Genomic DNA, 27,677 nt, shown 5'->3' on the forward strand with positions numbered 1-27,677 from the left:
TTTATTTTTATAAAAAAAAAATCAACTCCAAATATAATTCTCAATTTTAGTTTTATATATATATATATCTCAAGATACAAAGCAAAGTCATCAAATTTATACCTGACCTCCAAAGGTAAAAAAAAATCTGATCAAAATTCAACTTCTGAAACGTAATCAAAATGAAAAAAATACTAAATTGGAATATAAAATTGCAAATTTATGAAATGATCGAAGTGAAGGTCATAGCAGTTGTACTGTTGAGCGAGGCTTTTCTTCAACATTTGAGCCGAGGCTAACGCCACCTTTCATGTCGCGGTAAAATCCCAGATGTGTAAAAACTGATAATATGGGGTAGCCAGAGAAGCAGTAATTACCTGACATGTTGAATGTAAATATGTTTCTCTAAAGAGACTCTGCATTTCATTTCAAATTCAGCGTAATCAAGGTCGCGTTTGTCAAATAATGAGGCTTTAGAAACAAGGAGACGAAACCTCTGATTACACCCCCTTCAAATTGCAGGTAAATCAGACACCCACAGATAATGAGGTCCCTTTTTGCACTGGTTCCGCTTTACAAAACAAACACAGCCCCCCCCCCTTCATTAACATGTGGCTTAATTTGTTGGACATTTATGAAAATATCTGACTTTTCTGTCATACAAATCTGCTGTGTGACTTCCATTACAGAAACTCTTATGGGTAACAGTTGCATCGGGATATTCATCGGTGTCTCCAAAATGAGTGCGGCCTGTAATGGACTGCTGACCAGACCAGGGTGAAAGAAAATCAACCACACATGAACTAGTTAGCCCTAGTTGTAATATCATGCTACAAATGTGGTGACATGGTACTGACATTGACTATCTCTCTTTGGATGGATGGATATATGGTCCAAACTTAGAGAGCACTTTCACAAATTGCAATTTCAAAATGCTTTACTCCAGTTAGCTCTAACCCGTTCATTCACACATAAACACGGTGCTAACCAGGCCAATGGATGCAACTTGGTTCAGGGACTTTCAAGGACCTTAACTGTTTCCCGTCTTTGTCATTCAGCTCACAACTGTTGTGGTTTGGGGTTTCAGCTCCAGTCCACGTTGGGTCCAAACGCATTTTCTAGAACACCTTCTAATAATGTCCCACCCCCCTGGAATTCTCAAAGTGTGCATGAAAAGGATCAACATTGCATTCTCCAACCAGACCAACTAGTCATACCTGCTCAGGTGTTGCCCCGAGTCAACAGGTCCATTTCATGTTCTGACGAGCTGTGGGATATGTCTTCTCCTTTTGGGCAAGAAGATCTCTATCTAGTTATACACCAGCTATCTCAAGGAAAGGTGTTAGACTAGGTAGGACTGGGTGCCTAAACAAGCCCTCCTTTTGATGGAAGATAAGGACAGCTGTCATTCCCAATGCTGGCCACCTCTAAAAATCTGCTACGGGACATGTATGCAGTGCCCAAAGGCCACTGCGGACCTGTGCTGACACTCACCGTGGCAAAAGAGACCCTCGATCAATGAACTGAAACTCCTCTGAAACAGCAGAGGAGCAAAGTCAATGCGAAAAACAAAAAGGATGTCTATAGAAGTCACCGCTAAGAGAACCTGCTGCTCTGTAGCTGCCCTGTCTGGCGGTGGTGGCAACACTGAAAGCAGAGCAGAACCCCAAACCCCCAAACCTCCCGGCATGGACCTGAGACAGAGAATGGCTCATCATCATCAGAATGGATCTGGGACTGAGGAGAAAGAGGATTTGAGAAATTATATACTTATATTTTTTTGTTACGATGGAATCCTGTCTGTCTTTAACTATGGAATTATGTGGCTCTCCAACATAAATAGTACATCTAATTTTAAACCCCTGACAGTGTATGGGATTGTAAATCACATTGCATGTAATGGAGTCGGTTCACTCCCATCCATTTTCTTTGTCGCTGGTGACTCATGGAGCATCATGGGAAGCCGTCTGGACCACCGGTGCACCAGTTCATCGTAACACAATGCCATGGCAATGAAAACACAAGTGTGTATGGCAGTAACTAAGTGGGATTGTCCCACTGGGTCTCGGGTATAAGGAACAACAGGCCAGATCTACTTTTGTAAATTTAAATGCTCCCAAGTTACTGACCCAAGCAATGCCAGACACTTTCCTTTTCAATGCTTCAAAGCACCACAATAGCCGACACTCCCATTGCTGAGATCGGTGTATCGTAGGAAATCTATTCAAGCAAAAGCTCCTTTTTTTTTCCCAACGGACAATTTCAACAAATTTGGCTCCAGCTCTTTTCAGACACATATTAGTACCTCAACTTATGGGACAACAATATGGAAGCCGGTAGATCCAAAACGATCAGCTCAAAAGGCCACCTACATTTTTCTCTATCCATATCCAAAATCAATACATGCATTTTTGTTTTGGATGGATTTAACAATTAAATGTTGCATTGGAATATAGGCGAAAGCAGCAGTTTACTTTTACATACTGTGTGCACAGGAAATGTATAATAACATTATATTATGTCAGTGTTTACGTAATCCAACATCACCATAGCAACACGTTATACATGTTTCATTTTGTGGCCTTGCTCTTCCTACTGTTGGTAATTCATGCATGGTCCCTCATTCTATTATAGCATCAAAGCAGGGTTTATTAAAAAACGGATAATGGTGTTTAAAAAAATAAATAAATAATAAGATGAAAACATGGACAGATTCTGATATTTTGATAAATTTACTATTTACGAAGTAGTGAGAAAATGATTAGTTGATTTTTTACCACATTGTAAATCCAGACTACTGGTTAGTTTCCACACACCCACACAGTCGCGACGAACATTAGCTGCTGCTGTCACAACAAAGTGTTTAAACCAACAAAATACTTTGACACCATCAAAATCAGGTAACAATATTTTTCAACAAATAATTTCTGTCTGTACACTACACAAGACCGTTGTAACAAGGTTGAAATTGAATCACCTGGTTTGGATTTCTGGATAGACATTTCTTCTGTTTCAAATGTTTATGCTTTTGAAATTTGAATTTAACAAGAAATATCCCTCCTATTCCCATTGAATTTGAGATATTGACACAGTCAGATACAGTTTTGATTAGATCCTCACTTTTATTTTCATAAAATTCTGCCACGCAAATTTTGACACGAAATTAAACTGTATGAATAAATATGAAGAGGGGGGGGCAATGTTTTTTTTTGACTATGTTGCCAGAAAAATAAGCTTGTTATCTGCCCCAGAGTTTATCTAACCAGCTCAGTGCAAAGCAGACGTTTTAACTGTGGGGAAAAAAAATGAAATAAAATTAATAAAACTGGATAGAGACTTTGATAGTTCAAAGATAAACACTCATATTTGGGGATATCCAAAAGGGTTTGCAAGAAGATTTTTCATCCTTGTGTAGCATTCTCAATGAAAATAGCCATATATATCCACTTGCCAGGAAACATGACTGTGCTGCATCCTCTAATAACTCTTATCTCTTCTCAGTTGTACCGCACTTTGATGGAAAGTGCTCTATAAATATCATTATTCTTATTATTATATTGAACAATCAATCATTCCTAGGTTCTAATCTGCCGCTGGTTTGCCAGTTGAACATTTGCACATGAAGACACCCCATCCTATCCAGGCTTATCTTATTTGATGGAATGTAAACATACAAGCATGAATGTGACAGTACTCGGCATCTGCGGCAGGTTAATAATCACTTTTCAGCTGTTTGCTCAAGATGTTAAAAATGATGGTCTCTTTTTGTGCTGATGGCAACTAATTCTGCACTTCTACTTCAAATATCAGTGAGTAGATAAGGGTTCAGATTTTTAGTAAATGGCTTCATAAGTACTGCATGATTTAACAGAACATTTGATGCAGTGGGGTGAATTATGTTGACTTTATTAAGTAGTCCAAGCCAAAGACGAAGCTTTATTGTTAATCTCTCTAATCGTAGTAGACATACAGAGGAATCGAACAGAAGTTTCTCACTTTCCCGTGGTGACATGAGAGTAACAAAATAATAATAGAGTGCACATTCACAGTAAAGTACACAATAAGCAAACAAGCATACGATGGAGTATAAAGTGCGTGCAGATACAGGTCTAGCGGTACTGAGGTAAAAGAATGATAAAGGTCTTTTTGGAGCAACTTTTCATGGTTGGAGTTTGCATCAGCTGCCGTGAACAAATCACTGTAAGATGCATGCCGGGCCTGTAGGGGGCAGTGTGGCGATGCCTCTCAGTACCATAGAATAATAATGTCTTCAACAACAGAGGGCCAAAAATACTTGACACAAATGCTATAAGACCTGATGGTGGACTGTTTGTCAACTATGCTTGTAAATAACTCAAATATTGTGTGTTTCCACTGTATCTCTTTATAAACCCTTTCTAAGTGCATTTTTCGCCTTGGAGAAATTATCAACATAACTCATAAGAGTTACATATGATGAAACCGGACATGAGATTGGCTAAGCAGGTAAATATCAAATACCCTATGCATAACTCTACCTAAGTGAAGTGCCAGTAGAACATTATTGAACTACATTGCCAGACCTTCTACCCAATGCCACATAATGCCATAATATGATATTGTATTGATCCCAGCAGTGCTTTTTTTCTGTTCTCTCCAGCTGCTTCATCAGGATCGCCTGAGCAGATAGATTTCAGCAGCCTGGGGGGAGGGGGTTTCCATAATTCAGAGTTTTTGATATTTTTGAATTTTTTTTCTGATATTTCTTTCATCAATTTTAATTCATTTTAAATATAAATGAAAATATGTGGCTTGATTTTAACATTTTCAAATACTTGACAACTTCTTTGACTAACCATTTGACATTTTGTTTTTGCAATTTCCTTTGTTGTTTTTTTCAAGAAATTTTTGAATCAACTTAAAAGTTATTCTTAAATGAATAATAATGAATTAACAAGTGTATATTTACGATACATTTAGACAGAAAATGGGAAAAAAAAATCTATACGGTAACGTCCCCGGAGCCAGAAAATGAACAATCCTATACTGTATCTTGACAGTGAAAAAACAGACTCGATACATTCCCACTGACTCTCAGTGTGACCCTCTCAAAAACACACACACACACACACACACACACACACACACACACACACACACACACACACACACACACTAATACAATAAGTGTAATGTAACGAGGTAATAAGTGGAGCAGCTCAATTGTTCCCAGGGTGACGGAGCGAGAGGAAATGATGCTAACATGGTTTCATGTCCCGCAGGATCTGTTGCCACCGACATGGAAGCACAGGGACGACAATCTTCCCCGGATACTCTTACACCGTCTGCCAGGAATTTACTGACACACACTTACAGCTCATTCTCTGCACAGGAGATGAAATGTAAACATCCAGCTGCTTGTTTTTGCTGACTGTTACACATGGCAGGTAATTTCCAATTACAAATTACAAACAATTTATTGATAATTTATTTGGTTATCTAATTTTTCAAGATGGTTCTTTGATTTTGAATATTTTTTCCCCAATCAAGATTTTTTGTGATTTTAGATTGTTTTTCAGATTTCTTGGTGATGTCTTGGTGCTGGATTATTCTATGGAAAATCCAGAATCCAAGCGCTAACCAGTGCTCCACTATGCCCCCCCCGTGTTGTTTAAAAATGATTTTCAGCTCCTCAAATATCTAGTTTCAAGACAAAGATAAAACTATACTTTGCAATTTGCTTTTGGCTTGGACATTTTTTCTTCTGATTTTAATGTACTTTCCAGGCTGATTAGTGTCAGAATTATCCAGCCCCCCCCCCCCCCCCCCCCATTAATTCTGTTTGTGCTGATGCTGTGATTTTAGCTAATGATATTTTACATTAAAAATCAAAACTTTGGGCTGAACTTTCCCTTAGGTTATTTAATTGATTTAAAAAATATATTAAAAAATGAATGCATTTTATATCAGTTATGTTCGCTTATTTTGTTGGGAGAGAAGAATTGCATTGGAATCTATATCACATAAACCTAGCTCAATGTGTCAGACACCAATGAACAATTCTAACACCCTCTTGTAGGTGAAAGAAGGTTTGCATTGAGCTTTTTCTGCACAAGCCGTGCTTTATAATCTAGGTGTTCTGATAAACAGAATTCAAAACAACCTTGATGAGCATGTGTGTGAGTGCATGTGTGGAGACTAAAGCTGTAAAGCAGTATACATAAAAATACATCAACACACTAACATGCGTCATATCCACCCCCTCCAGGGCTATTCTGGAACGTGAGGGAAACGAACCTTTCATTGTGTTCAATAAGTGTCCCATCTATTCCTGCCATGTGGGGTCACAGCCAATTCACCAAGCGTTCACACACTTTCCCCAACAATTGCTCGCAGTTTAGCAAAAAAGAAAATTGCTGTGGAGGTTTCGTGCAAAAATTGAACCAATCTGGCTCCAGTTTGTGTTTGCTTGAAAACATATTCAACCTCTGAGCACCTCTGAGATGTACAGAAATGCAGCTGAGAAATTACTTAAATACAAGCACCAAATGACAAGAACATCTAAAAGGAATTACTTTCAAAACAGCCAGTTACTTAAAAATGAGCATGAAAACACTTAAATAACAAACAAACAAAATAAATAATGTTAAAAGGAAATAAAAATAGGAATTGCAACAATGTGGAACAAACTACATTTAAATCAATAAAAATTGGTTGATAATCATACAACATATGACTTAAAAAATCAAGTTAAAATGTCTAACCAAGCAGTTATAAATAATGTTAGTGTGATTCGAATACAACTAACCAAAAATCTGAAAAATAAAAAGAAACTGATTGAGGTTGTGCCAAAGAATTCAAAAATGTGTGCATTTATTTCTAGGAATGGGTTCAAATACAAACAGATTTTAATTCACCCTTTTAAGACGGAAACAAATACCTTAAGTGTGTCTTAGGTGCATTCATTTAATTCATAAGGTATGGTTTAACACTTACAGCTGGTTTTGACAAAAAATTGCTGCTGTTTGTGTTTTTTATAATCACTTAAAAAGAATCTAAAAATGACGAAGATATTATGTTAAATTGGAATGAAATACTTAAAAAATAGACTTAAGAATGAAATGTTAGCTAAAAAACAATTAAGACTTGAACGCATCCAATCAACTTTGCTCTTTTACTCACCCTGCTGCCAAAAAAAGCATCATACTGTACATACAATTTCTGGTGCAGAAAGAAGTGACATCCGCTATGCATAGAAACATCATATAATAATGTTATATTGTGTTTAATAACAAAAAATAGAGTAATTGCAAGCATAATGGCAAAGTACCTTGATTCCAAATACAAGAGAATGAGTCAAAATTAATTTTGATGCTGAGAGAAAATCATCTTTTATATGCTTTTCAGTGTAAATAAAACACATTGTTGGTCAAAAGGTGAAGACGCTCAACATGTGACAGAAATGTGAAGTTATGATCTGGGATATATTTCATCCCAAGAAATACAATTCAAAAGGACATGAACAAGCAGACAAGTAAAAATGACAAAATGCAACAATAAGAAGTAGAAGAGGAAAGAAAATGTACAATAAATACAGATTAACAATTTTAAGCTATAAATGTCAATCTAAAATTGCCCCTTTATAATCTCTAATATAATAATCCATCAAGCATTTTAAGGACCTTTTTGATGGCGCATTAGGACCCTGGTTAATTAAAAAATAAAAATAATTTCAAAATTTGTAAAAAAAAAAAAAAAGATGTGATTCACAAATACACTCTGGCAAATTATTGAGTTTTTGAAATGATTGATTCATTAAATGATCGAATATTTCTTTTACATTTTTTAAAACTTGATTTCCCACTTTAATATATTTCTCGCTTTTGGCAGACAATTTTTATGGATCGTAATATTATTTATTGAAATCCTATTTTTTTCTCTTTAAATTTAAATTTAAAATAAATTTTAATTGTTTAATCCCTTTTACTTCCATGGCCCTAATACACCATTCCGCCAATTGACATCAACCTCTCATGATGTATTTCATGTATATTTGTGTAAGTGTCTGTAATTTCCATGTAACAATGCAAGCCAAGACTGTGTGTTCATGCGGTACATTACATCAGACAGGGCAGAATGTGATGCATGCATTCTGTTAAAAAAAAAAAGGTCTACAACAAATATAAAGAAAATATGTTTTAAAGCTGTGGCCTGTGGTCCTCTGTTTAAAAATTCATGGACAACAACAAAAAGACGATCTTATTTTCTTGCTCAGTCTACATTCCTGTACCTGGTGAAGAGGTTGTAAAGCACACGCAGTGTCGACTTGAGATCACAGTTTACAATATCTGAAAAGAAGAAAAGTAACGACATTTAGGGCAAGAGTCTGCAGCAACAGACTTGTCTCTCATCATGGCTGACAAACATAGAACTAAGATTTTGTCTTTTCTTAACACTTTTCGTTTCTGAATTGACAGTTGGCCGCTAAGCAGCTAAAGATTAATCAGTGGGTTCGTGGATGACTACATTCGCACAAAATCCAGCAAATGACAAACCAGATGTAATTTTGATGGAAGGCAAAATTAGGTAACTCTAGCAAAGGTAGATTACCATTAATGGCAATGTCTGGGCTTATAAAAAATATGTGTGTATAAACACACTGGCAGACAAAATTTACAATCAGATCATTTAAAAGCCAAACACAGTTTGCAAAACTACAAGATAAAAGTGCTTTGCGTATCGCATGAATATTTACTTAAAATTTGGCATGACAGGAGAGTAATTAATATATTTTTCTTCCATTTTTGGTCACATCACCATAGCGACATATTATCTTGTATGTTTCATTTCAGTGTCAGACTGTCTTGTTTGATTTTCCCATGCCTTCCAGAAGGAGCTGTCCATCTGCATGAAAATGCAGCATCACACATTAGCATCTGTTTTGGGCATAAATTCCTTGTAATGTGTGTTTGTAAACAGGGTCTGTGCAAATATGCCTGAATGGGACAATCAACCTGCGTAAAAGGTCATTTTGGAATATGTCCAATGCTCAGAGTCCAGATGTGTGAGACAGACCCCATATGCCCGAAACCTGCTTTAACAAGGCAATAAAAATACAAAAAAAAGACTAACTATGTCTCTGTTAACAGACAGGCCTCTTGTCTTGTATGTATTCTTCTGATCATTGACTGAAAGTTTCCTGTCACTTAGTGCTTCTTCAGTCCATTTAACTGTCTGTGGATGAATAACTTCACCCCAATGCAGCTGCAGTTTAAGGTCAGAGGTTGGTAGCCTGCCCTGGTCATGACACCAAATTTGTGGTACAGAATCCACTTAGTAAAGTAAAAAGGCTGTTTTTTTTCATACATTACGGGCATTAGATCTCTTATTAGATACCCATATGTAAATGCAGTTTAATATATGTAATCAATATATGTATATCTATTATATGTAATATGACCAATTAATGTTTAACTGGTCATATCAATTACATGGTTGATTGGAATGATACTTGACCTTATTTTACATCTATTGTTGTCATGCTGGATATCTCAAAAAAGGCGTCTGAACAACTACAATTTAAGATCAGAAAAACATGAGTCATAGATTAACAGTTTGGTTTGAAATGAAATCCAGCTGGTTGTAACATCCAGCATTGGTCTTAAAGCTGTCAAATTCTGAGTATATACTTAAAATGTAACCTTGTGTGGATGTTAATTAGAAGAAGCTGTCTGCTATTGATGAAAAGATTGACATTATGCACCAAAACAAACTGTTTTATATGTATAATATTGATGTGTACATATACCATATCAAAATAGGTACTAATATATCTGCGGTTGGATGATAGTCTTCCTGTTTTTTTTTTTAATGCAACTGCTCTCCGATATTGATTTTATTACAATAAAACAGATTTAATCGATTTGAAGTGTGTGTCCGAATGAAAGCCAAGGTTGTCAACAGTGCATCCTACCCTCTGGTCGGGGCTTTGGTCTTTCCAGACCTCCATCCTGCATCAGCTCAAAGGAGAAGGACACGTTATGAACCTGAGAAGAAAAATGCAGTCTGATGACGAAGACAGTTGGTTCACTGTTTTTATAAGCAGCATACAAACAGGTATGGAAGGTATGAAATCAAGGTATTTAGCCTGTTTTTTCTTGCTGATTTCTGCTAAGGGTTGGAAAACATGATGCTAATACATCAAGACGATTCAAATGACATTGTTGATGTGCAGTGAAATACATAACTTATTACATATTTTGGAAAAATGCTCGATTCCAAACTGTCTAGTATTTGTTTTATTTGTTCTTACATCTCAATTACTGTAACAGTTGGCTGTTTTTTTTTTTTGGATTTTCTTGTGAATTTTCAGATCATTGAAAAAATTGTAAAAGATAGTGGTCATTTGTAAAACAATTTCTTGCTTTCTTTTGATGGGGAGGGGGCTAACCATAATCGAAAATGTAGGTGCATTCAGGAGAGTACAAATCACACAGACACACACACACACACACACACACACACACACACACACACCACAGTTCCTGTGTGATAAGTGCTAAATCCTACAACACACCAGGGCTTCATTCAATCGTACTACAGCAGTTGCTGGTCTGCAAACACAACACACCTGTGTTCTGTAAGACTATAAGCCTTCAAACAGCTGCCCAAACAATCAGTTATAACTAGTTACATCTTGCCACCCACAACACACAGTCTGATACTGTCATTAACTGTAAGCTGTATTGTACAGATTTATACAACGGCGTTCTGTGTAGGAAAATGAGTCATGGGGGGGCAATGAGCTGAGAAAATCTTGTTCAACATGTAGGAGATGAGAGGATTTATGAGGCCTCTATAAGACCACAGCCCTCAGACCATTTATGGGATATTCTGTCCTGTTTTTGGAAAAGCAAACAAAATGTATTTTATATACATTTTACAGGAAGAATAAGAGCCCCTTTTACCATATTGTTCACCCCATACAAACAGGCAGAGGTCTTTATTGGTATCACAAAAAAATACAACTTGACATGTTTTCTTGGTGAGGACATTATGGGGTCACATCGAGCATCAGTGAAGCACGGGGGGGGAGTGCCGGGCTTTCTGTTTAAACATGAAGGTTATGTGGGGTTCATATGATTTCTTTCTTTCCTCCGCAGGCGGATAAGGTTGTGTTGTCCAAGGAAACAGGCAGAAGCTGAATTGAGTTGTGAACTATGAAAAAACTGCATGATGATTAAAAGAAGGCAGATAAAGGAGACTGTTTTCTAATCTGACCATTGTACATGCGTTTCTGTTGCCCCACTGTGAGGGACTGAAACTTTGACCAGAGCCACCTACTGGAGAAAAATTAAAAACAGGAGCCTACTTTCTCAGCCCCCCCGGTGAATGACACACAGTAATAGAGCAGAGCCTCTCAGCCACTCCAGTGTTTCCCTGTGCAATAGGAGATTACAGATGCTGAGGGGCTGCTGCCTGTTCTTCAGAGCCAGGAGTGTGTATATGTGTGTGTGTGTGTCTTTGTATTACTGATGCCCATTCTGCTGCACAGCTTGGCAGGAGCCGCTGGCCGGCGCCCAGACAAAAGGCTAGTGTGGTGTCTCCACAGACTGCCTGCTCAGAATGGCACGGTGCTACAGAGAGGGATGGCTCGGCACTGAATGGGCTCAGGGGGAAAATGGATGCCGTTTTATCGAGCTGGTGAGGGTTGAATCTCCGCCAGGCACACGATGCTCCTCAGAAATGGGACTATGGATTTAATGGTGGTTCTTAAACTACCAGGCAGGATCAGTCACAGGTCAACCATCTCTAAACTCAAAGACTAGAGACATTTATGAGTTCACATTCAAGTCAGGGTAAAATACAGAATAAACCGATTTAAAGTGTGGCTACAATGTATTTACAGTAACTTTAATCCCCATACACTGAAGTGTCCAGGTGAACAAGATATTCCCACCACCTTTATTTGATTAAGCTGTCAACAGAGGGGTTTTAAGTAATGTATCTAAGAATATGAACAATTCATAAAATGGTGACGTCACGATCGGTGTGAATGACCACTGAATGCAGCAATGTCCCGATGAATTGCAAATGATGAATTTGCGGGAATAAAAATTTATTTATATGGTTGTTAATTGGCATTGAAATGATTTGTCTGAAGAATTCTGGAGTAAATATAACACCCCCTTACCTTTTGGTCAAAATTTTCAGGTGTGAGGAAGAAGTTGTAAAGTGGCACGAAGTATCCTTCCAGCAACCCCATCAGCAGCACCAGATACACTCCATCTGCAAACTAAGTAAAAAGATCTGTTAAACACCTGCAACGTGATGGCCGTGAACAATATCTTTATGTTAATATTGAAACTTATAGCTCCTCATTTCTCTAGGATATTTGTTACACTATGGCTGCTGTGATAAACCACCTTATGGGTTAAACACTGACATCTGTGTTCCTCTGTGTAGAAATGGGGCAGCTAAGCTTTTTTTTTACCATTTACTCTTGTACAAATCATGTGATCCAATTATCATATAATAAGATCAATTTGCTTGGTAAATATGATCATGCGGATTATCAAGATTAAACCACAGACAGGTTAGACCACAGACAGAAATACTGTTGCATTATAGGTGTGCGAAAAAAGACAAATCACAAACACTGAACACAAAGAGACCTTGGAAAGGGAAGTCTGGGCCTCTGTGCTAAGGCTGCTGCCCCTACTGCCTAACAGATAAGGGGCAGAAGATGGATGGATATGGCGTAGTAGGAACTTCAGATGTTTATGCACACATGCAAGAGTGTATGTGTGTGTGTGTGTGTGTGTGTGTGTGTGTGTGTGTGTGTGTGTGTGTGTGTGTGTGTGTGTGTGTGTGTGTGTGTGTGTGTGTGTGTGTGTCAATTACCTGAGTTTCCAACTCTGACACTTCCAGGTTGAGCTTGTTCAGGTGTTTATTCACAAAAGTTATCAATGTCTGAGAAAAAGAGTCAAAGCACCAGTCAGAAAAGTGACTTATTGGTCAAACATGAAAGAGTGCCGTTCACTGCAGCTATGTTGCACCACACTTCCAAGAGCAAGGCTTACAGAAATAAAACATAGAGAGGACACCCATTTTATATGAGTATAACCAGGATATGGAGAAGACATGTATGATACGATTTAAAGTGTGAAACTCATAACCTAAAAAGGGGAAGAATTCAATGAAAATTCACAAATGCATACATAATCTAATAATAATTCCAATTACACCCACATTAAGTGGCAGAAACAGATTTCAAAATTGGAGAGAAGGCAATTTTTTGGAAGCACAAATTATTTGTCAGCCATAGCTCTGGGGATCAGACTAGGTTTACATTTTTGAAAAGAAAACACATTTTGATTAATATGTATGTGTATGTATATATATATAGATATAGATAGATAGATAGATAGATAGATAGATAGATAGATAGATAGATAGATAGATAGATAGATAGATAGATAGATAGATAGATAGATAGATAGATAGATAGATAGATTAGATAGATTAGATAGATAGATTAGATAGATAGATTAGATAGATAGATTAGATAGATAGATTAGATAGATAGATAGATCTAGATATATTTAAAGACCAGGTATGTGAGGCTTAACATTCATATATATATGCTTAAAATTTTTTTTTCATTCATTGAATTCTTTTTAAAGGTAATACAAATGGAAATTTCCCTAATATTAATCACGAGAGTTGCGTATCCGATATGTGTTACCTTTTTGACGACGTTCAGTTTGTCAGGAGCATGGTCAAAGAGGGTGTCGAAAGCATCACGCTCTGAGGGGAGAATACACTACAAATTATTTGTTGCGAAATAGATTTGCGGTACTATGAAATGAACCATATCAAGCACTTCCAGGGATATTTTGGGATAAATTGCATGTATAATCTATATACAAATAATAAACTCAATTAACAAACAAGTTTGTTTTCAATATTTTCTCATAAAAACATACCATGTCTGCCAGAGAAAGCCCTGTGAATAAGAGGGGAAAAGAAGGGAGACAAAACATTTTGAATGTACACAAGAACAGCTTGTTTCCACTTATTGACAATTTCACACTCTATTATACACAGAAAACAAGACATAGCAGTGCTTCCAATTCAATCACAGAGGAATGTCGAGAACAGGGGATTATGTGTCAGGAATGGTCGTAAACAATAGATGTAGCTATGGCATCATAATTTGATTAAAGAGAAACACAGGTGAGCCTTGGGTATTCAAATAATCTGGGTATCATCACTGGGCAGTCCGCAGTGAGTGCCTACTGCAACACAATGCAATAATCTCAGCTATACAACAACACAGCTGGCTATTGAGACAATGAATGAAGATGCAGCTATTATACATTTACAATGTTAGCACTTAGGCGGATGTTGTTGCTGTTGGACCGGGTCAGGTGGTGCGGGAGGCAGCAGGCATCGCTGTGGCGCGAACATCCCTGAGGACGGGATATCGCAGCGGGGCAGGCCAGCAAGACATGGCAGGCACTGACACACACACTGAGACTCTCTTGCACATTTTCATGGTGTAATCTGTGATGGCAATGGCAGACAGGCCTGGGCATCGGTCTTGGAGGTGTGGTGAAAACCATAGTTCCACTGTGACCAAGTGAGTGTGTGTGTTATTAACAGTATCTACCGTGACAAAATGTGTGCGCTGGCCGGCTGTTATCTCCCTTGATACTGCTGTCAGGTTGTAGGATAGCCTAGCAGCGAGATGGAAGTGTGTAACAGAGTGTGTGTGTGTGTGTGTGTGTGTGTGTGTGTGTGTGTGTGTGTATATATGTGTGAGCAAGAGATCTAAACTGTTTAAAATTAAAGCAGAGGGTGCCATTACATTTCCTGTTCAAATTCAATGGTTGTCTGCTCAACACAACTCACTATGGGGGTGTGGCTTGGGTGGTTGGAGGGGATGTAAAGAAATCAGATGCTCCTGGTTCAATTCCCCACACTCCTCCTTCTTCTCCTTTCGGATTTTCCCTCCGAGGTTCACCATAGCTAATCTACCTTCTCCATCTAACCCTATTCTACGTATCCTCCTCTCTCACACCAACTACCTTCATATCCTCTCTCACTATGTCCATAAATCCTCTCCTTGGTCTTCCTCAAGACCTCCTGCCTGGCAGCTCCAACTCCCCACACTCCTAGCCTGCAAAATGTTGTTGAGCAAGACACTGAATCTCAAACTGCTCCTCAAGCACTGCTAAGTGGCTGTCAGCTGCTTCCAGTTTATTCACGGTGTGTTAAATGCAGTGGTCAAATTAGGCTGATGTTGTGCTGAATAAAATGGATAATTTTGTGCTTACTTTTATAAAAACAACATTTCTAGTAAATGCCTATTCATTTTTGAGATATTTGGATAAAAAAAACAATCTAAAATTTTTCAATGTACCAGTTAACTTGATTTAGCTCAAGATTGGAATTCCATTAATTTTCAAGAACTTGAACATCAGTCATCTGGTTTTCATAATGCCTCTGAACCTAAACACAAAAATGTGTACGTGATGTTAGATATAACAAGGGTGAAGATGGCTGGTGTAATTGTGGCTGAAACACACCGACTGCATTCATTTAAAGCAACACTGACTTGTGGCTGAGTTTTCACTGCATGGAATTACAGACTTTGCCCATGCAAAAAAAAGGTTTTGCAAAGTTATCATCTGAAGTGCACCAGCAATTGATGAGTAACAATGAGTCAGACGGCAGAGCATACTTACTCTGTGTTACCTGTGATTTCCTCTTGAATTTGTCTGGATTGAAGGATGCCCTCTCTTTTCTGCCAGAAGTAAATGGAAGATGACATGTGATTATTTTATTCACGCAAGCAAAATGGAAAATAAAAAAACCTGGATTAATTTGAAGCAACTAGGAAGGATGCTATAAAGCCAACAGTAAAGATGAAGGAGATCAAGTAAGTAGATATGTTAGTAAACAAACTGGAGGGCCTTAAAAGACACCCCTGCGACTCACCTGGACGACCACAACTTGAATCGAAACATGGTCTGGCAATCTGATTGGTGCCCTGAAGTGCTGTGACAGCGCCACAAGCAAGTGCAGGATGGCAACGATGCTCTTAGCATGGACCGCTAACAAGATAGAAAAAGTAGCAAGTGAGGAAACCCAGGAAATAACTGAAAATGTCACACAGTAAACAGACATCTCCCTTACACAAATAATAAATAACAAAACAAACATTTTAAAAATTACAAAAAATTTTAATTAAACCAGCTGTACTTATTTAGTCGATGAAAAAAAGATTTGTGCCTGAAACTCGAGTTATTCAGATGATGGTATGCTGAAAGTGTTCTTAAAATAAGCTTAGAAGAAATAGAGTATGCCCAACCTACCATACAGAACTAAAGATGGCTGTGTATGCTTACAAGTTTTAGAATCCGGAACTGTTTTCTATTTACTAATTTTATATCAACCATATAAAGCAGATTGCAATGGGTTTTTTTTTGCAATTTATAAATGATGTTGGAGAAAGTGAATTAGTCTCATCACAACTTAAATTTGAATAATTTTGAATGTTAGAAAGATTTTTTTTCCAAAAATGTAGATTATGTTATTCATCTTATGTTTAAACCTGACTCTGAAAAAACTTTTTTTAATTCAGAATTTATTAAGTGTCAATTATAATGCATCTAAAATTGCGAAATGAGACACAGTTTCACTATTTAACATTAAGGTCCCCAAATTAAATGAAAAAAAAAAAAGATTTCGAATATGATTTCAAAGTCAAAAATATGGTATAAAACATAATTGCAAAAAATCTAATGTTCTAAAATACAACTTCAATAAGGGTGTGGTATGAGGTAAAGACAAGATTTTAATCTCGTATTTTCGGCACTACAAGGCTCATTGGCTTATAAAGCGCACCTTCAATGAATGGCCTGTTTTAAAACGGTTTGCTTTTATAGCGCGCACCACATTATAAGGCGCATTGAATTGAAACTACTGTAGTGGCAGGGGTTCCGTTATGCATTCACTAGATGAAGCTGCGCTAAAGGGAATGTCAACAAACAGTCAGATAAGTCAGTCAGTCAAACATCATTGATTGAATACAAACCAACGTTCTGACAACTCCGTTCACTCCCAAAACAAGTTAGTGTATTCACAGTACGGTACCGTATGTACTGGTAGCTCTTATCGGTATTTGCGTCGCCTTTGTTGGAAACAATATCTTTTCAACTCCGTTTGTCACAGTTCAAAGCGTTTCATAAAATGAAAGCACCCGGAAGGACCGCCTCTAAATTCATTGATGTTCATGTCGCTAGCTAGCGCTGTTGCCTTAATTCAAATAGTGACTGTAAAGACGCTTCAACTTGCTGCTCTTGGTTCAACAACCCACTGTTCGAGTTTGTCCTCCATCTCGCTTTGTTTCCTCGGAAACTCTGTTTAGTCTTCTTTATGTGGTGCAGGTTATCTTGTTGCTTCCTCCACTTCCGTGCCATTGATTCATTAATGTTGAATTCTCTCGCTGCTGGTCTATTCCCATGTTCTACAACATGACTGATCGCCTTGAGTTTGAACTTTGCGTCGTAAGCGTGCCTCTTGAAACGTGCCATTTTGGGGTCTTTATACACACACAAGTAGTGTGGGACTGGAATTCCTCTTTACCGTTTATTACCGCTGCTCCTTTGGCGACGCCCCCTGAGGACGGTAGCCATAATTAATCAATATTGATCCATATATAAGGCCTATCGGATTATAAGGCGCACTGTCGGTTTTTGAGAAATGAACGGCTTTTAGGTGGGCCTTATAGTGCAGAAAATACGGTACTTCGGATAATTGCATATCTTTACAACAATTGTTATTTTTAAGCAATGCATTTCCTTTGAATCTTGTGATAATTCATCTCTGGCTACCCTTGACCTTGAGTAGTCGTCACTTGGACCAGGTTTGGTCAGCACTGACAAATGGAACCTAGGAACGCCCCAAAAGAGCTGCAGTTTTGGTGGAGCTGCTACCCAGTCGTCCAGCCATCACAATTTATCTCTTATCAGAGTTGCTCACAACCTTACACTTGTCAATTTTTCCTGCTTCCAACTCATCAACTTTGAGGACAAAATGTTCCCTGGCTGCCTAATATATCAACCCACTGAAAGGTGCCATGGTAACCAGATAATCAATGTTGTTCACCTCTCCTGTGAGTAGACAGAATATTACAGTTGATCAGTACACATCAGTGTTCTCAGTCGAGGTTCTCAATTAGGGTTATTTTGGCAAGAGGCTCACCATACAATTAGCACTGTGATATGCAAGTCATTATGCTATTTTATTGCAATACATTGCCATACACTGTAATATTCTATTCGATTTTCAGAAAAGGTAAACATGTGTCCATGTGAGCTGGTCGTACTTCCTGAAAATAGTACTTACAGTCTTATGGCAAAGCTTGCACTCAATATAGGAATTCTAAATTGTATAAATAACATATTGTCTCATTTTAGTGACTAAAGTTCACCCAAACATTGACATTACAGAAGAATGCTGATGTCTGCTCCAAATCTTGTTTGTCTTAAGCAGCGATAGGAATGATACATTGCAGGTGGGCACGAATATCAATATTGTAATGTAGAAAAAATAATTATATTTGTCATTTCGATAATAATTCAAGGGGCCGTTGAGTGAAACAGTGTTGTAGAGGCAAAATAGGCTGAAAAAAACCTGATGTGAAAGACTGCTATAAAGCAATTTTGAATATTTGTACAATAACAGAGATAGGAAACTGAAGGCCTCTGTTAAATCCAGAGGAAGTGCTTCCCTCACTGGGAGTATAGATCACTGGTCAGCTGACAATAAATAGGAAAGTGGGCACACTGCCTTCGCCTAGTAGTCTAACAACAGTCATACAAAACCACAGATTCTCACTTAGGCTGTGGAAGGAGATGAGGACCTTGAGAACCTTCAAAAAAATCAATACTGATGCAATTTGATTTATGAAACATCTGCATTGTGAGAGCAAGGCATGATATGAAATATCTGAATTCTGAATGAAGAAATTATGCTTAACTAAATATCATAAAAGGTTAAGAACAGAATGGAAAATGAAAAAGGCAGAGGGTCCATCTGATACATCTAGCCACCATATCTCCGCCACACTTCTGAGGCCACTGGCAGTTCTGCTGACAAATACATATGAACGCAAGTTGATTTAATGGACAGAAAGCTTTCATGTACCGTGATCACATCTCGCTTTTGTGGATCGCACTAAGGCCTCTGAATGGAGAGATGAAAGAAGGGGCAAAATAAAAATGAATTGATTAAAAGGACGTTCCGAGAATTAAAGGACAGCCAAATCAATGACATATCCTCGGTATTCAGTCTTTGGCATTTTTTTCTTTAAAGGCATCATGTTTTGAACAGCTTTCAAGGACAAGCCGAAGATGCGTTTTAGAATTTCGTCTTATTCAGTTTAAAATAAACTTACTTGATACAGGTTTTTCCTTTAGTGCTCTATACACTCAAAAATCAATTGTGCTTAATGCTTCTCTCCATGTCACTACAGTCTCATCTATTCCTCTAAAGTACTCATAAAAGTAAATCTTCTTTAAAACCATTTACCCCACTTTTTCTATCCCCTCTCTTTCCCTTTTATATATTATAAAGTTCCAGTTGATAGCTTGGGTAAGAGGCAGCCTGCTGGAAGCCTGAGAGTAATGACCATATCTCACAAATTAAAGAGGGACATTGAAGGAGAGACAAACCTTCAAATTACTCATTCATGCTTGTTTGCTTCAAAATCTAATCTTAAGACAATTACATTGGATGGAAATCATTGCGTGGAGCCCTAAAGCTCAGATGCCTTGGTATGCAGACCTGCATAAGTGCTAAGGTCAAGTAAAAGGGAAACATTTATGCAGTGTAACTGTTAGAATCACTTACAGTCCACATTCCAGCGAATGTTCCTGGTGGAGAGTTTAAGAGAGTCGTTGATCCGTTCTAGAACCGTCTGTAGCTTCTGTTTCTGGGCAATCTCTGACTGTGTCACCTCTGCTACATTCAATTTCTCACCCTCCAGCTTTTCTGCAGTACAACACAATGAAATGTATGGGTGGCATGCACTGAAATAGAAAAGGATAGATTGACTATTTTTTTTAAATAGGTGAGACATAATTTTCACACCATTCAGTATAACACAATAAAGTGTGAATCATCACTACAACCACTTCTGATATGATCAGAACTCAAAAACACTCACAAGTACAATGGTTTAAAACAGCGGATTCCATGCAGTTAAGTTTTTCATCATTATTTCCATCTGCATGGCTTTAGGTAGTTTCCCCTCCTTACCAAATAGTTTCTGCAAGACCTGTCCATCATACAGATCCTCGGCCAGGTCCTTCACAATTATCCTCTCCCCCACCAGGACATCATTGATCCAGTCAATTAACACCTACATCGATGGAGGAAGACATCAGCGAGGTTGACGTTTCTTCACAGTAAAAGGCACATTTCTAAAGTAACAGTAACAGTAACAGTACAGCTGATTATCAAGGCTGAGATGTAACATTTATTTATCAATATTAGGGGATATATTTTCAAAAAAGTGAAGATTCATTTTGGAGATGGGGCATCTATTCCTTTCTATGAAATGCAGCTAAGTATGACAGGAGCCCAATATAAAAGCTGAATACACAGATTTATTCTTCAACCCTGAGAGGACAAACTAAACTTATCAGGCCAAATGGAAGAGCTGAAATCTTCATTTAAGAATTGTGATTTCACAAACTATTCAAGACATTTTGTTTCAATTTTTCTGCATTAAAACAAAAGACTGATGATTTTACCTCTCATCCGACAGGTTTCTTCGGTTCTAATGGCCTATGGGGAGTTTGCGAATATAAATGCCTGGCTACTAAATTTTACAAAAAAAATTTTAATGATGCTGGCTCTTCCTGAAAGCTGCCTGCCCAAACTCAGGGGCAAGACAGGAAGAGCAAGTGTCCATGAGATATTCATTTTTTTGGTCCACTTTAATTTAGAGGGTAATGGGTCAAGTGTTAAGCCAGGGGAAGATGGATTTTCAGGACAGACATGGATGATAATGAGGAACAGACAGCCTCCATATAACTGTATTTGCTTGACTTGATATAGAGAGGGTGGCAAAATGTATGTAATTTTAATTTTATTTCATCACTCTCCTCATGTATGAATCGTAGTCTACTTTACATGTGCCAGCACCTCTTAGATTTGACAGATGAATGTTTTGGTCTTTAATGGCTAACACAGGTATATGGAAGGCCATTATTTCTTAACAGCCATGTAGCTGCAGTTGATACACAATAGAACTGGGTACCATATTGGATGCATCTATTGATTTTAGAAAAGCTGTTCAATATCACATAATGCAAACATTTCTGTGAACTTCCATGGTCACGTTCCACGGTGTGGTTCAACAGAACACAAACACTAGATAATTCCTTTGGCTAAACTCTGGTCTCGAATTCAGCCACTTGAATAGTTATATACTATAATACTATATCTGGCTGTTGTACTACATTTTCAAGATTTGATGAGAACAAAACAATCACATTACAGTTATTTCACAGGTAAACACTAGATTCTTGTTTGACTTCATGAGTGAACTTACTTTCATCAGTTCTTGCAATTTGCGATCATTCTTGGAGTTAGGATCCACCATGGTACGAACCTCATTCTCCTCTGACAGATGACCAGTGACAAGATAAACAAGTTAGACATTCAAGGGAACAATTTTCTGAAGCAAGACAAAATATGTCCATTTAGATATGAAATTTGACCTCAATGGTTTCCAGAGCTGAAAAAATAAATAAATGTTGAAGTAGTTATGTTTATATGATTTATTGCAGAGTAAATGGAGTTTTCTGTGTGCATCTTTGGGCTGGACAGATTATCAAGCATTAAAAGTAGATAATGGTGGAATTAGGGTCAAAAGTAACACTGAAAATTGAAATAATTAATTTGTGATAAAAAAATTGGTAATCTCTCAAAATATAAGGTTGTAAAATAATGACAATAATGAATAAAAATTGCAAGACTCACATGTAAAAACACACAATTCTAAAGAAAAAGATCTGGCAAAATATATAATCGCCCTTATGATTTAATGACAGCTGAAGTGGCAAATCTCAGTTTGTCTTTGATTGGTCACTTTATAATCTCAAAAGGATAGTCATGCTAAGAGATAATTTTGTTTCCACTAATGCATTAAGTGGCTGTTACATGTTGCCATAGTTCAAATCATAATTTGATACAATACCGCATTTATTTATTCTCAGTAATGTCTAACAGAACAAACAAATGTGTCAGTTCAATCTAGTCCAGTCAGTTAATGTACAAGATTAAATTGACCATTTTCACCAGCTGTGTAAAGAAGTAGTGTTGAATTGTGTGTGAAGTCAGAGGCCTACCTAGCATGGTGTCCTCTGGGTCCAGCTCATAGTGGGAAGGGCTGAGAGGGAGGTTGATGGCGTTGATTCCTTCCTCCTGAAGTTCAGATACTGCAACAAGGTACATTCGATAACATTAGTCAATGGGGATCCTCACAGAGTACTTACAGCTCGATAATAAAGGGACGCCAGTGGTTGAAGCAGGTTTAATCGGTCGGCAAAAATCCACGGACTGACACAGGATCTAGTGCCAGTGAATGCCCAGTTATGTTGTCTCCATCTGGACAAAAAATCTCAGAGGCCGCACACAGATGCTTCCAAATTCTAAGTTACTTGCAGATGTTTTCACTGTTACGTTCTTGCTTATTTAGGGTAATTTCAGGAGAATGTTTAAGTATTTCAAGATAAGTGCTTATTGGAGCAAATTGCATGTAGAACAGTCCTATGATTTAAAAATAATCTGGTCATAATAAGAATGACTGCAGATATGTTCTAGATAGTATAGGAATAAGATAGGATTTGTATCAGAAAATAATTTAAAAGGTACATCATGTACCACAATATGGATATTAATAAGTCCAAGATATGATATTGCTATTTGTTGACATTTAGCACATACGCCCTCCCCTAGTCGGAACCAAAACAAAGCAGTGTTTTCAGTCTGCTCAGTTTTATATTGCCACAAAGACTGATAGGAAGCTTCTAATGGGGATGAGCTTGCCAGGAATTACATGAAGTAGAAACAGTAAGTTCTGTTGGTTCCCTATTGAGAATACTGGTTTGCTGCTTTGCTCACTATAAATGACCAATGAGGAATTACTTGGAGAGGTAAATTTCACAAATTCTTTAATTTTCCCTTGAATCCAGCAACAACAGTACATCAGCAAAGCTGTTTGAACTCATAAATAACACGAAACCCACAGTAGTGTTACTTCCTGCCTCTCAGCTGGATTTTTAAACACCTAGCAGTGTGTCAGATATCTGAGGAGACTTGTCATTTTCAATCAATGTGTGTGCATCTTTGTGTTAGTGTGTAGAATTATATTGTGTATGTGTGAAAGTGCATGCTGGGAGCATGTAGTGCACATCCGGTGCATTTCTCTGCCGTTACTGGAAAACACCTGTTTAATCAACACCAAAGGCTCTATATATCCACATATTCACGCACGCATGCACATGCACACGCATAGAAAAGTATGCGTGAGTGTGTAAGGGGGTGCATCTGCAATTGCAAGTTAGTGTTACGATTCCTTGGTAGACAGAATCTCTATTCATTGTTTATGGTGAATTACAGACAATAACCCTTGACCATTACATCGGTCATAACTGATTAGATTGTCAATGTATTAATGTATGTTGATAATAGGTTGACGATATACTGCTGAAAATGTCCTTATGTGTTATATAAATTGTTCAGTTGAAATTATTGTCACGGAGGTGGTCCTAGTACTAGACTGCAACCACATTCAATCATTTGACATTCAAACTGTATTCAGAAACAAGGGAACATTTTTTGAGTTAGGGAAATTGTTATTAAATAGACATGAAGAGTGGGGTATTTAATATTAATCCAATATGAAACGTTTGTGTCACATTCATTTTCTTGAGAGACAAATTTCATTGGTTAACTTCGTGTATCAGAGAAACGCAGGTATAACAGTCAGCTGCAGGTTTAGGGGAGAAGGGTTTCTGAAGAGTAAGATGCTTCATGGTCTCATTGTTTATGCTTCCCTTTTAACACCCCGATAATTCATGTTCACCAACCATTAACACACAGACGCTCTTTGCTCAGGATATTGCAATACATACAATACATACAGGACCGTCTCAGAAAATTTGAGTATTTTGATAAAGTTCTTAATCTTCTGTAATGCAATTAAAAAAACAAAAAATACTTTTTCATGATATTCTAATATTTTGAGATAGGATTTTTGAGTTTTCTTGAGATGTAAGCCATACTCAGCAATATTAAAATAATAAAAGGCTTGCAATATTTCAGTTAATTTGTAATGAATCTAGAATGTATGACATTTTTGCTTTTGTAATTGCATTACAGAAGATAAAGAACTTTATCACAATATTCTAATTTTCTGAGACAGTCCTGTACAGTATAACAGCTGTACAGTGCATATGCAATTACTTGTTTGTTATTATCCTTATTTTTGAACAACAAAACACTGGGATGAAAACAGATGTTTATTTCTGTATATATTTTTATCTAGTTTGGAGAGAAGAATACAAATGTTATCGATAGGTTATTATTTCAGTAGAAGTAGTATCACACCCCTTTATTAACCACTATTTGAAGAAATTTACTGGAAAGTGGATGAGTGCTTTGTAATCGCACCGCAGCAATTAGCACAGTGTGAGTTACTGTAGATATCACTTGAGCTATTTAAAGAGGACCCGGTGTAGATGTTAGGGAGTTGGAGGATGAATCAAGGGGCAACATAACTGAAGTCACTTCTATATAAAGAGATCTATAGCCAGCCTTAAAATAATACTCGAGTTCCACAGTGAAACAATCAACATTTTCTGAGCAATAATAAACTAGAAAATGTTGAGTGCCGGTTTCATTTGTTATCAATTGTGTCTGGTACCGGTCTACGGATCATTTGGTATTGGTCCCCAAAAAATATTTCTTGATACCAATTATAGTATTTTCATTAGATATTCCAGATCTTATTTTGAAAAACAACTGTTTCAGCCTTCAACTTACTGCGCACTAAATATTGTAATTGCCAAATATAATGTGTAATCACACTATTCATTAAATACTGTCATCTGACCAAAGTTTTTATTATTTGAACCCCTGCACCGCTAACCGGCCCACGGAAATATTTTCATGCATGAAACCGGTCCCTGGTACAAAAAAGGTTGGGGACTGTTGTTGTAGAGGATCCTGCAATGCACTCCTCCCCTTACAGGAGTGATATAAAAACAATTTAAGGTAATCTCTTTTCATATTTCAAGTATTAGGTTAACATTCTGGTCTTTTTTTTCCTTCTTTAAAAAGGTGAGTCGATGAGTGCATGTGAAATTTTTCCGGATTTTGGAAAAACAAACAAACCAAAAAAAATCATATTAATTTACTGAGAATGATGAGCAAAGTGAACAAAGTGAAGTACTAAATTGGCAAAACTAACTGGGTGATTTTCAAAGTCATTGACATTTCAGTCAGGAAATAAAATGCAGATTCAAAAGTAGCATTTATTTTCTCCTACTGGACTACTACTTCTCACTCATTTGGAAAGAACTGTCAATTATCCGAGACAGTCAGATAACAGAAAGTATAATTTACATTCACGAAAATATGATATTCTAAAAAATACCCATGACAGGGAGATAATTTTTGACAAAATAATTTTCTTTTTAAGACTCATTGTCTTCTTTATCAAAAGCCTCTCTAACATAGATCCTTCTAACCTGCATTGTCAACCGTCGCGCATGTCACTCCTCCCCCTCTACGCCAGTGTCGTAAAAGTAAAATGCAAATCCATTCCCTTAAACAAGCAAATAATATCAAAGCCCTATAAACACATACTATATCCAGCAACACAAATCCCTCTATAACGCAGAAACGTGGGGCTGTTCTCGCATTCTCTCCTACCTGGAGGGCAGAGTGCTCCACAGCCCATGTCTGCCTGCCTCTGTTTCCCAGCCTCACGCATCCTCTCATGGCTAGCGGGACCGGCTCTCTACCATGGAGCTCTTCCTCCTCAGGTCTGAGCTAGCTGATATATTTGTAACCCCCCTCCCCCAAGATAAGTTTGCTCTTTTTGCTCAGGACATAAAATTGTGCCACCTTTTTCAGACTGCGCCTTCTCCTCACTCTTCCCTCATCACCACCACCATCCTAAAGCCTCCATCCTAAAGCTCCTTGCTTGTCCCCATCATGTCCCCCGCTTTTCTTTTTTCATCTAACCATTAGTCCAGTTCCCCTTCCACAACTGCCATAAACGTCACAGAGGCTTAAATTTAATCAATGATCAACACGTGAGCAACCAGCCCACCATTTCCATCAAATCAACCATCCTACGCACACACACGTGCACATGCTGGCGCACACGCATGCACGCACGAGCGCACACACACACACACACACCAAGTATGTCGAGGCAGTATGAGGGTAATGTGATTGGATGCAACATCATAAAATGAGGCTCAGCTGTGGAGCAGGGAAATCTGAATGGCACAGAATCAAAAGAGACCTCGATAAAACCTGGTCTTTTACAATGAATATCAAGACTCACTGAAGGAGGCCATATCACTAAAGGGATTCTTCATGGATATAAAGTGAAATGAGCATCTTAAAAAGAGGCTTTTGGAGGGTGAATATAGAGATAGAATTCCTGGCGGTTAAAAAGCAGCATTTGAGACTTTATGAGCTGTTATGGAGGAAAGTGAAGCAGTAAGGAGAAGGACAGGGCGAGGCTTTGAGGTCCCGGTTGCTGTACACGACCCCTGACCTTTGACCTGAGGTGGATGGTCAACTACATTAGGCACCCATGATAACTTACTGGTAGATTAGTGTAAAAACCGTTTTTGTGGCTGAGAGAGCCCTCTCTACGAGAAACGGGCCTGTGTTTACGGATGTCTCATACCTCACATATTACACTGGAGGCGGTTTCAATGCCTTAAATGGCTACAAACAGAGCCGGCGGGTACGAAAACACAAAAGGCACAAAAAACATACCTCGGAGTGAAGTATTGCTTATTGTCACAGCTGGGATTTATGTACATCCTTCTAATTTTGTCATATTAACGTAAATGTTACGTTTGGCGTGAAGCACTTTTACTCTTAAAGCTAAGTGAACTATTAGCTTAACAAGTCATCTTCTCTGGTATAGCTTGCATTAAAGTAAAAACAAAAGCAGCGACGTAGTTACTGGGTCGTTATTTTTTTCCTCATTTTTGCTCGCTAAAGTTACCTTCCTTCGCTTTTTTCCTTCTCGCCAAAGTTCCACCAAGTTTCCCCAGAAAAGAGTCATCTTTCTTTCGGGAGGACGGAGATTTAGGCGTCGGGGATTTGGGAGAAGACGGGGACTTCTGTGGCGAAGAGGCCATCGCAATGGTGAAAAGTTAGCACTGTAAGAAGTGAAAGAAAAACGTCCTAAGTTGACGTGGGAATTGAAGTCGGTCAGGAATTTGGGGGGAAAAAAATCACCGTCCACTCCCTAAAGCGGAAAAGGAATTCCCAGACTTTTTTTCTCCCGAAGTTGGCTGGAGTCAGTAGGCTCCTCCTCTTTGGAGGAGCACCGTGGGAGGGAACAGCAGGTCGACCCGCGGGAAGAACCCCAGGGCCGGCCT

The 27,677-nt window shown here is 37.9% G+C and overlaps 1 protein-coding gene across 1 annotated transcript; it reads right to left on the bottom strand.

Moving 5' to 3' along the window:
* Window positions 1-7,118: 7,118 nt before the first annotated feature.
* On the bottom strand, window positions 7,119-27,586 carry parvaa (parvin, alpha a). Its single transcript, XM_086163443.1, has 13 exons — window positions 27,299-27,586; window positions 22,389-22,478; window positions 21,590-21,660; window positions 20,290-20,392; window positions 19,882-20,022; window positions 15,964-16,079; window positions 15,711-15,769; window positions 13,947-13,966; window positions 13,706-13,767; window positions 12,862-12,930; window positions 12,152-12,253; window positions 9,932-10,004; window positions 7,119-8,306 (listed from the first exon to the last, which is right to left on the bottom strand). The coding sequence occupies exons 1-13, from the start codon at window positions 27,432-27,434 to the stop codon at window positions 8,230-8,232; spliced, it is 1,119 nt and encodes a 372-aa protein (XP_086019569.1). The 5' UTR covers window positions 27,435-27,586; the 3' UTR covers window positions 7,119-8,229.
* Window positions 27,587-27,677: the final 91 nt, after the last annotated feature.

This window comes from Fistularia commersonii, chromosome 17 (genome assembly GCF_037954325.1).
Source record: "Fistularia commersonii isolate RoL2024-O1a breed Wild chromosome 17, RoL_Fcom_v1.0, whole genome shotgun sequence".
Classification (NCBI taxonomy): Eukaryota; Metazoa; Chordata; class Actinopteri; order Syngnathiformes; family Fistulariidae; genus Fistularia; species Fistularia commersonii.

Coding starts and splice junctions, on each gene's coding strand:
- parvaa (XM_086163443.1), bottom strand. CDS start 27,434: ATGGCCTCTTCGCCACAGAAGTCCCCGTCTTCTCCCAAATCCCCGACG. Junction 16,080..19,881: donor CATTCGCTGGAATGTGGACT/GTAAGTGATTCT, acceptor CTATCTTGTTAG/CGGTCCATGCTAAGAGCATC. Junction 10,005..12,151: donor CTGAAAATTTTGACCAAAAG/GTAAGGGGGTGT, acceptor TTTTCTTCTCAG/GTTCATAACGTGTCCTTCTC.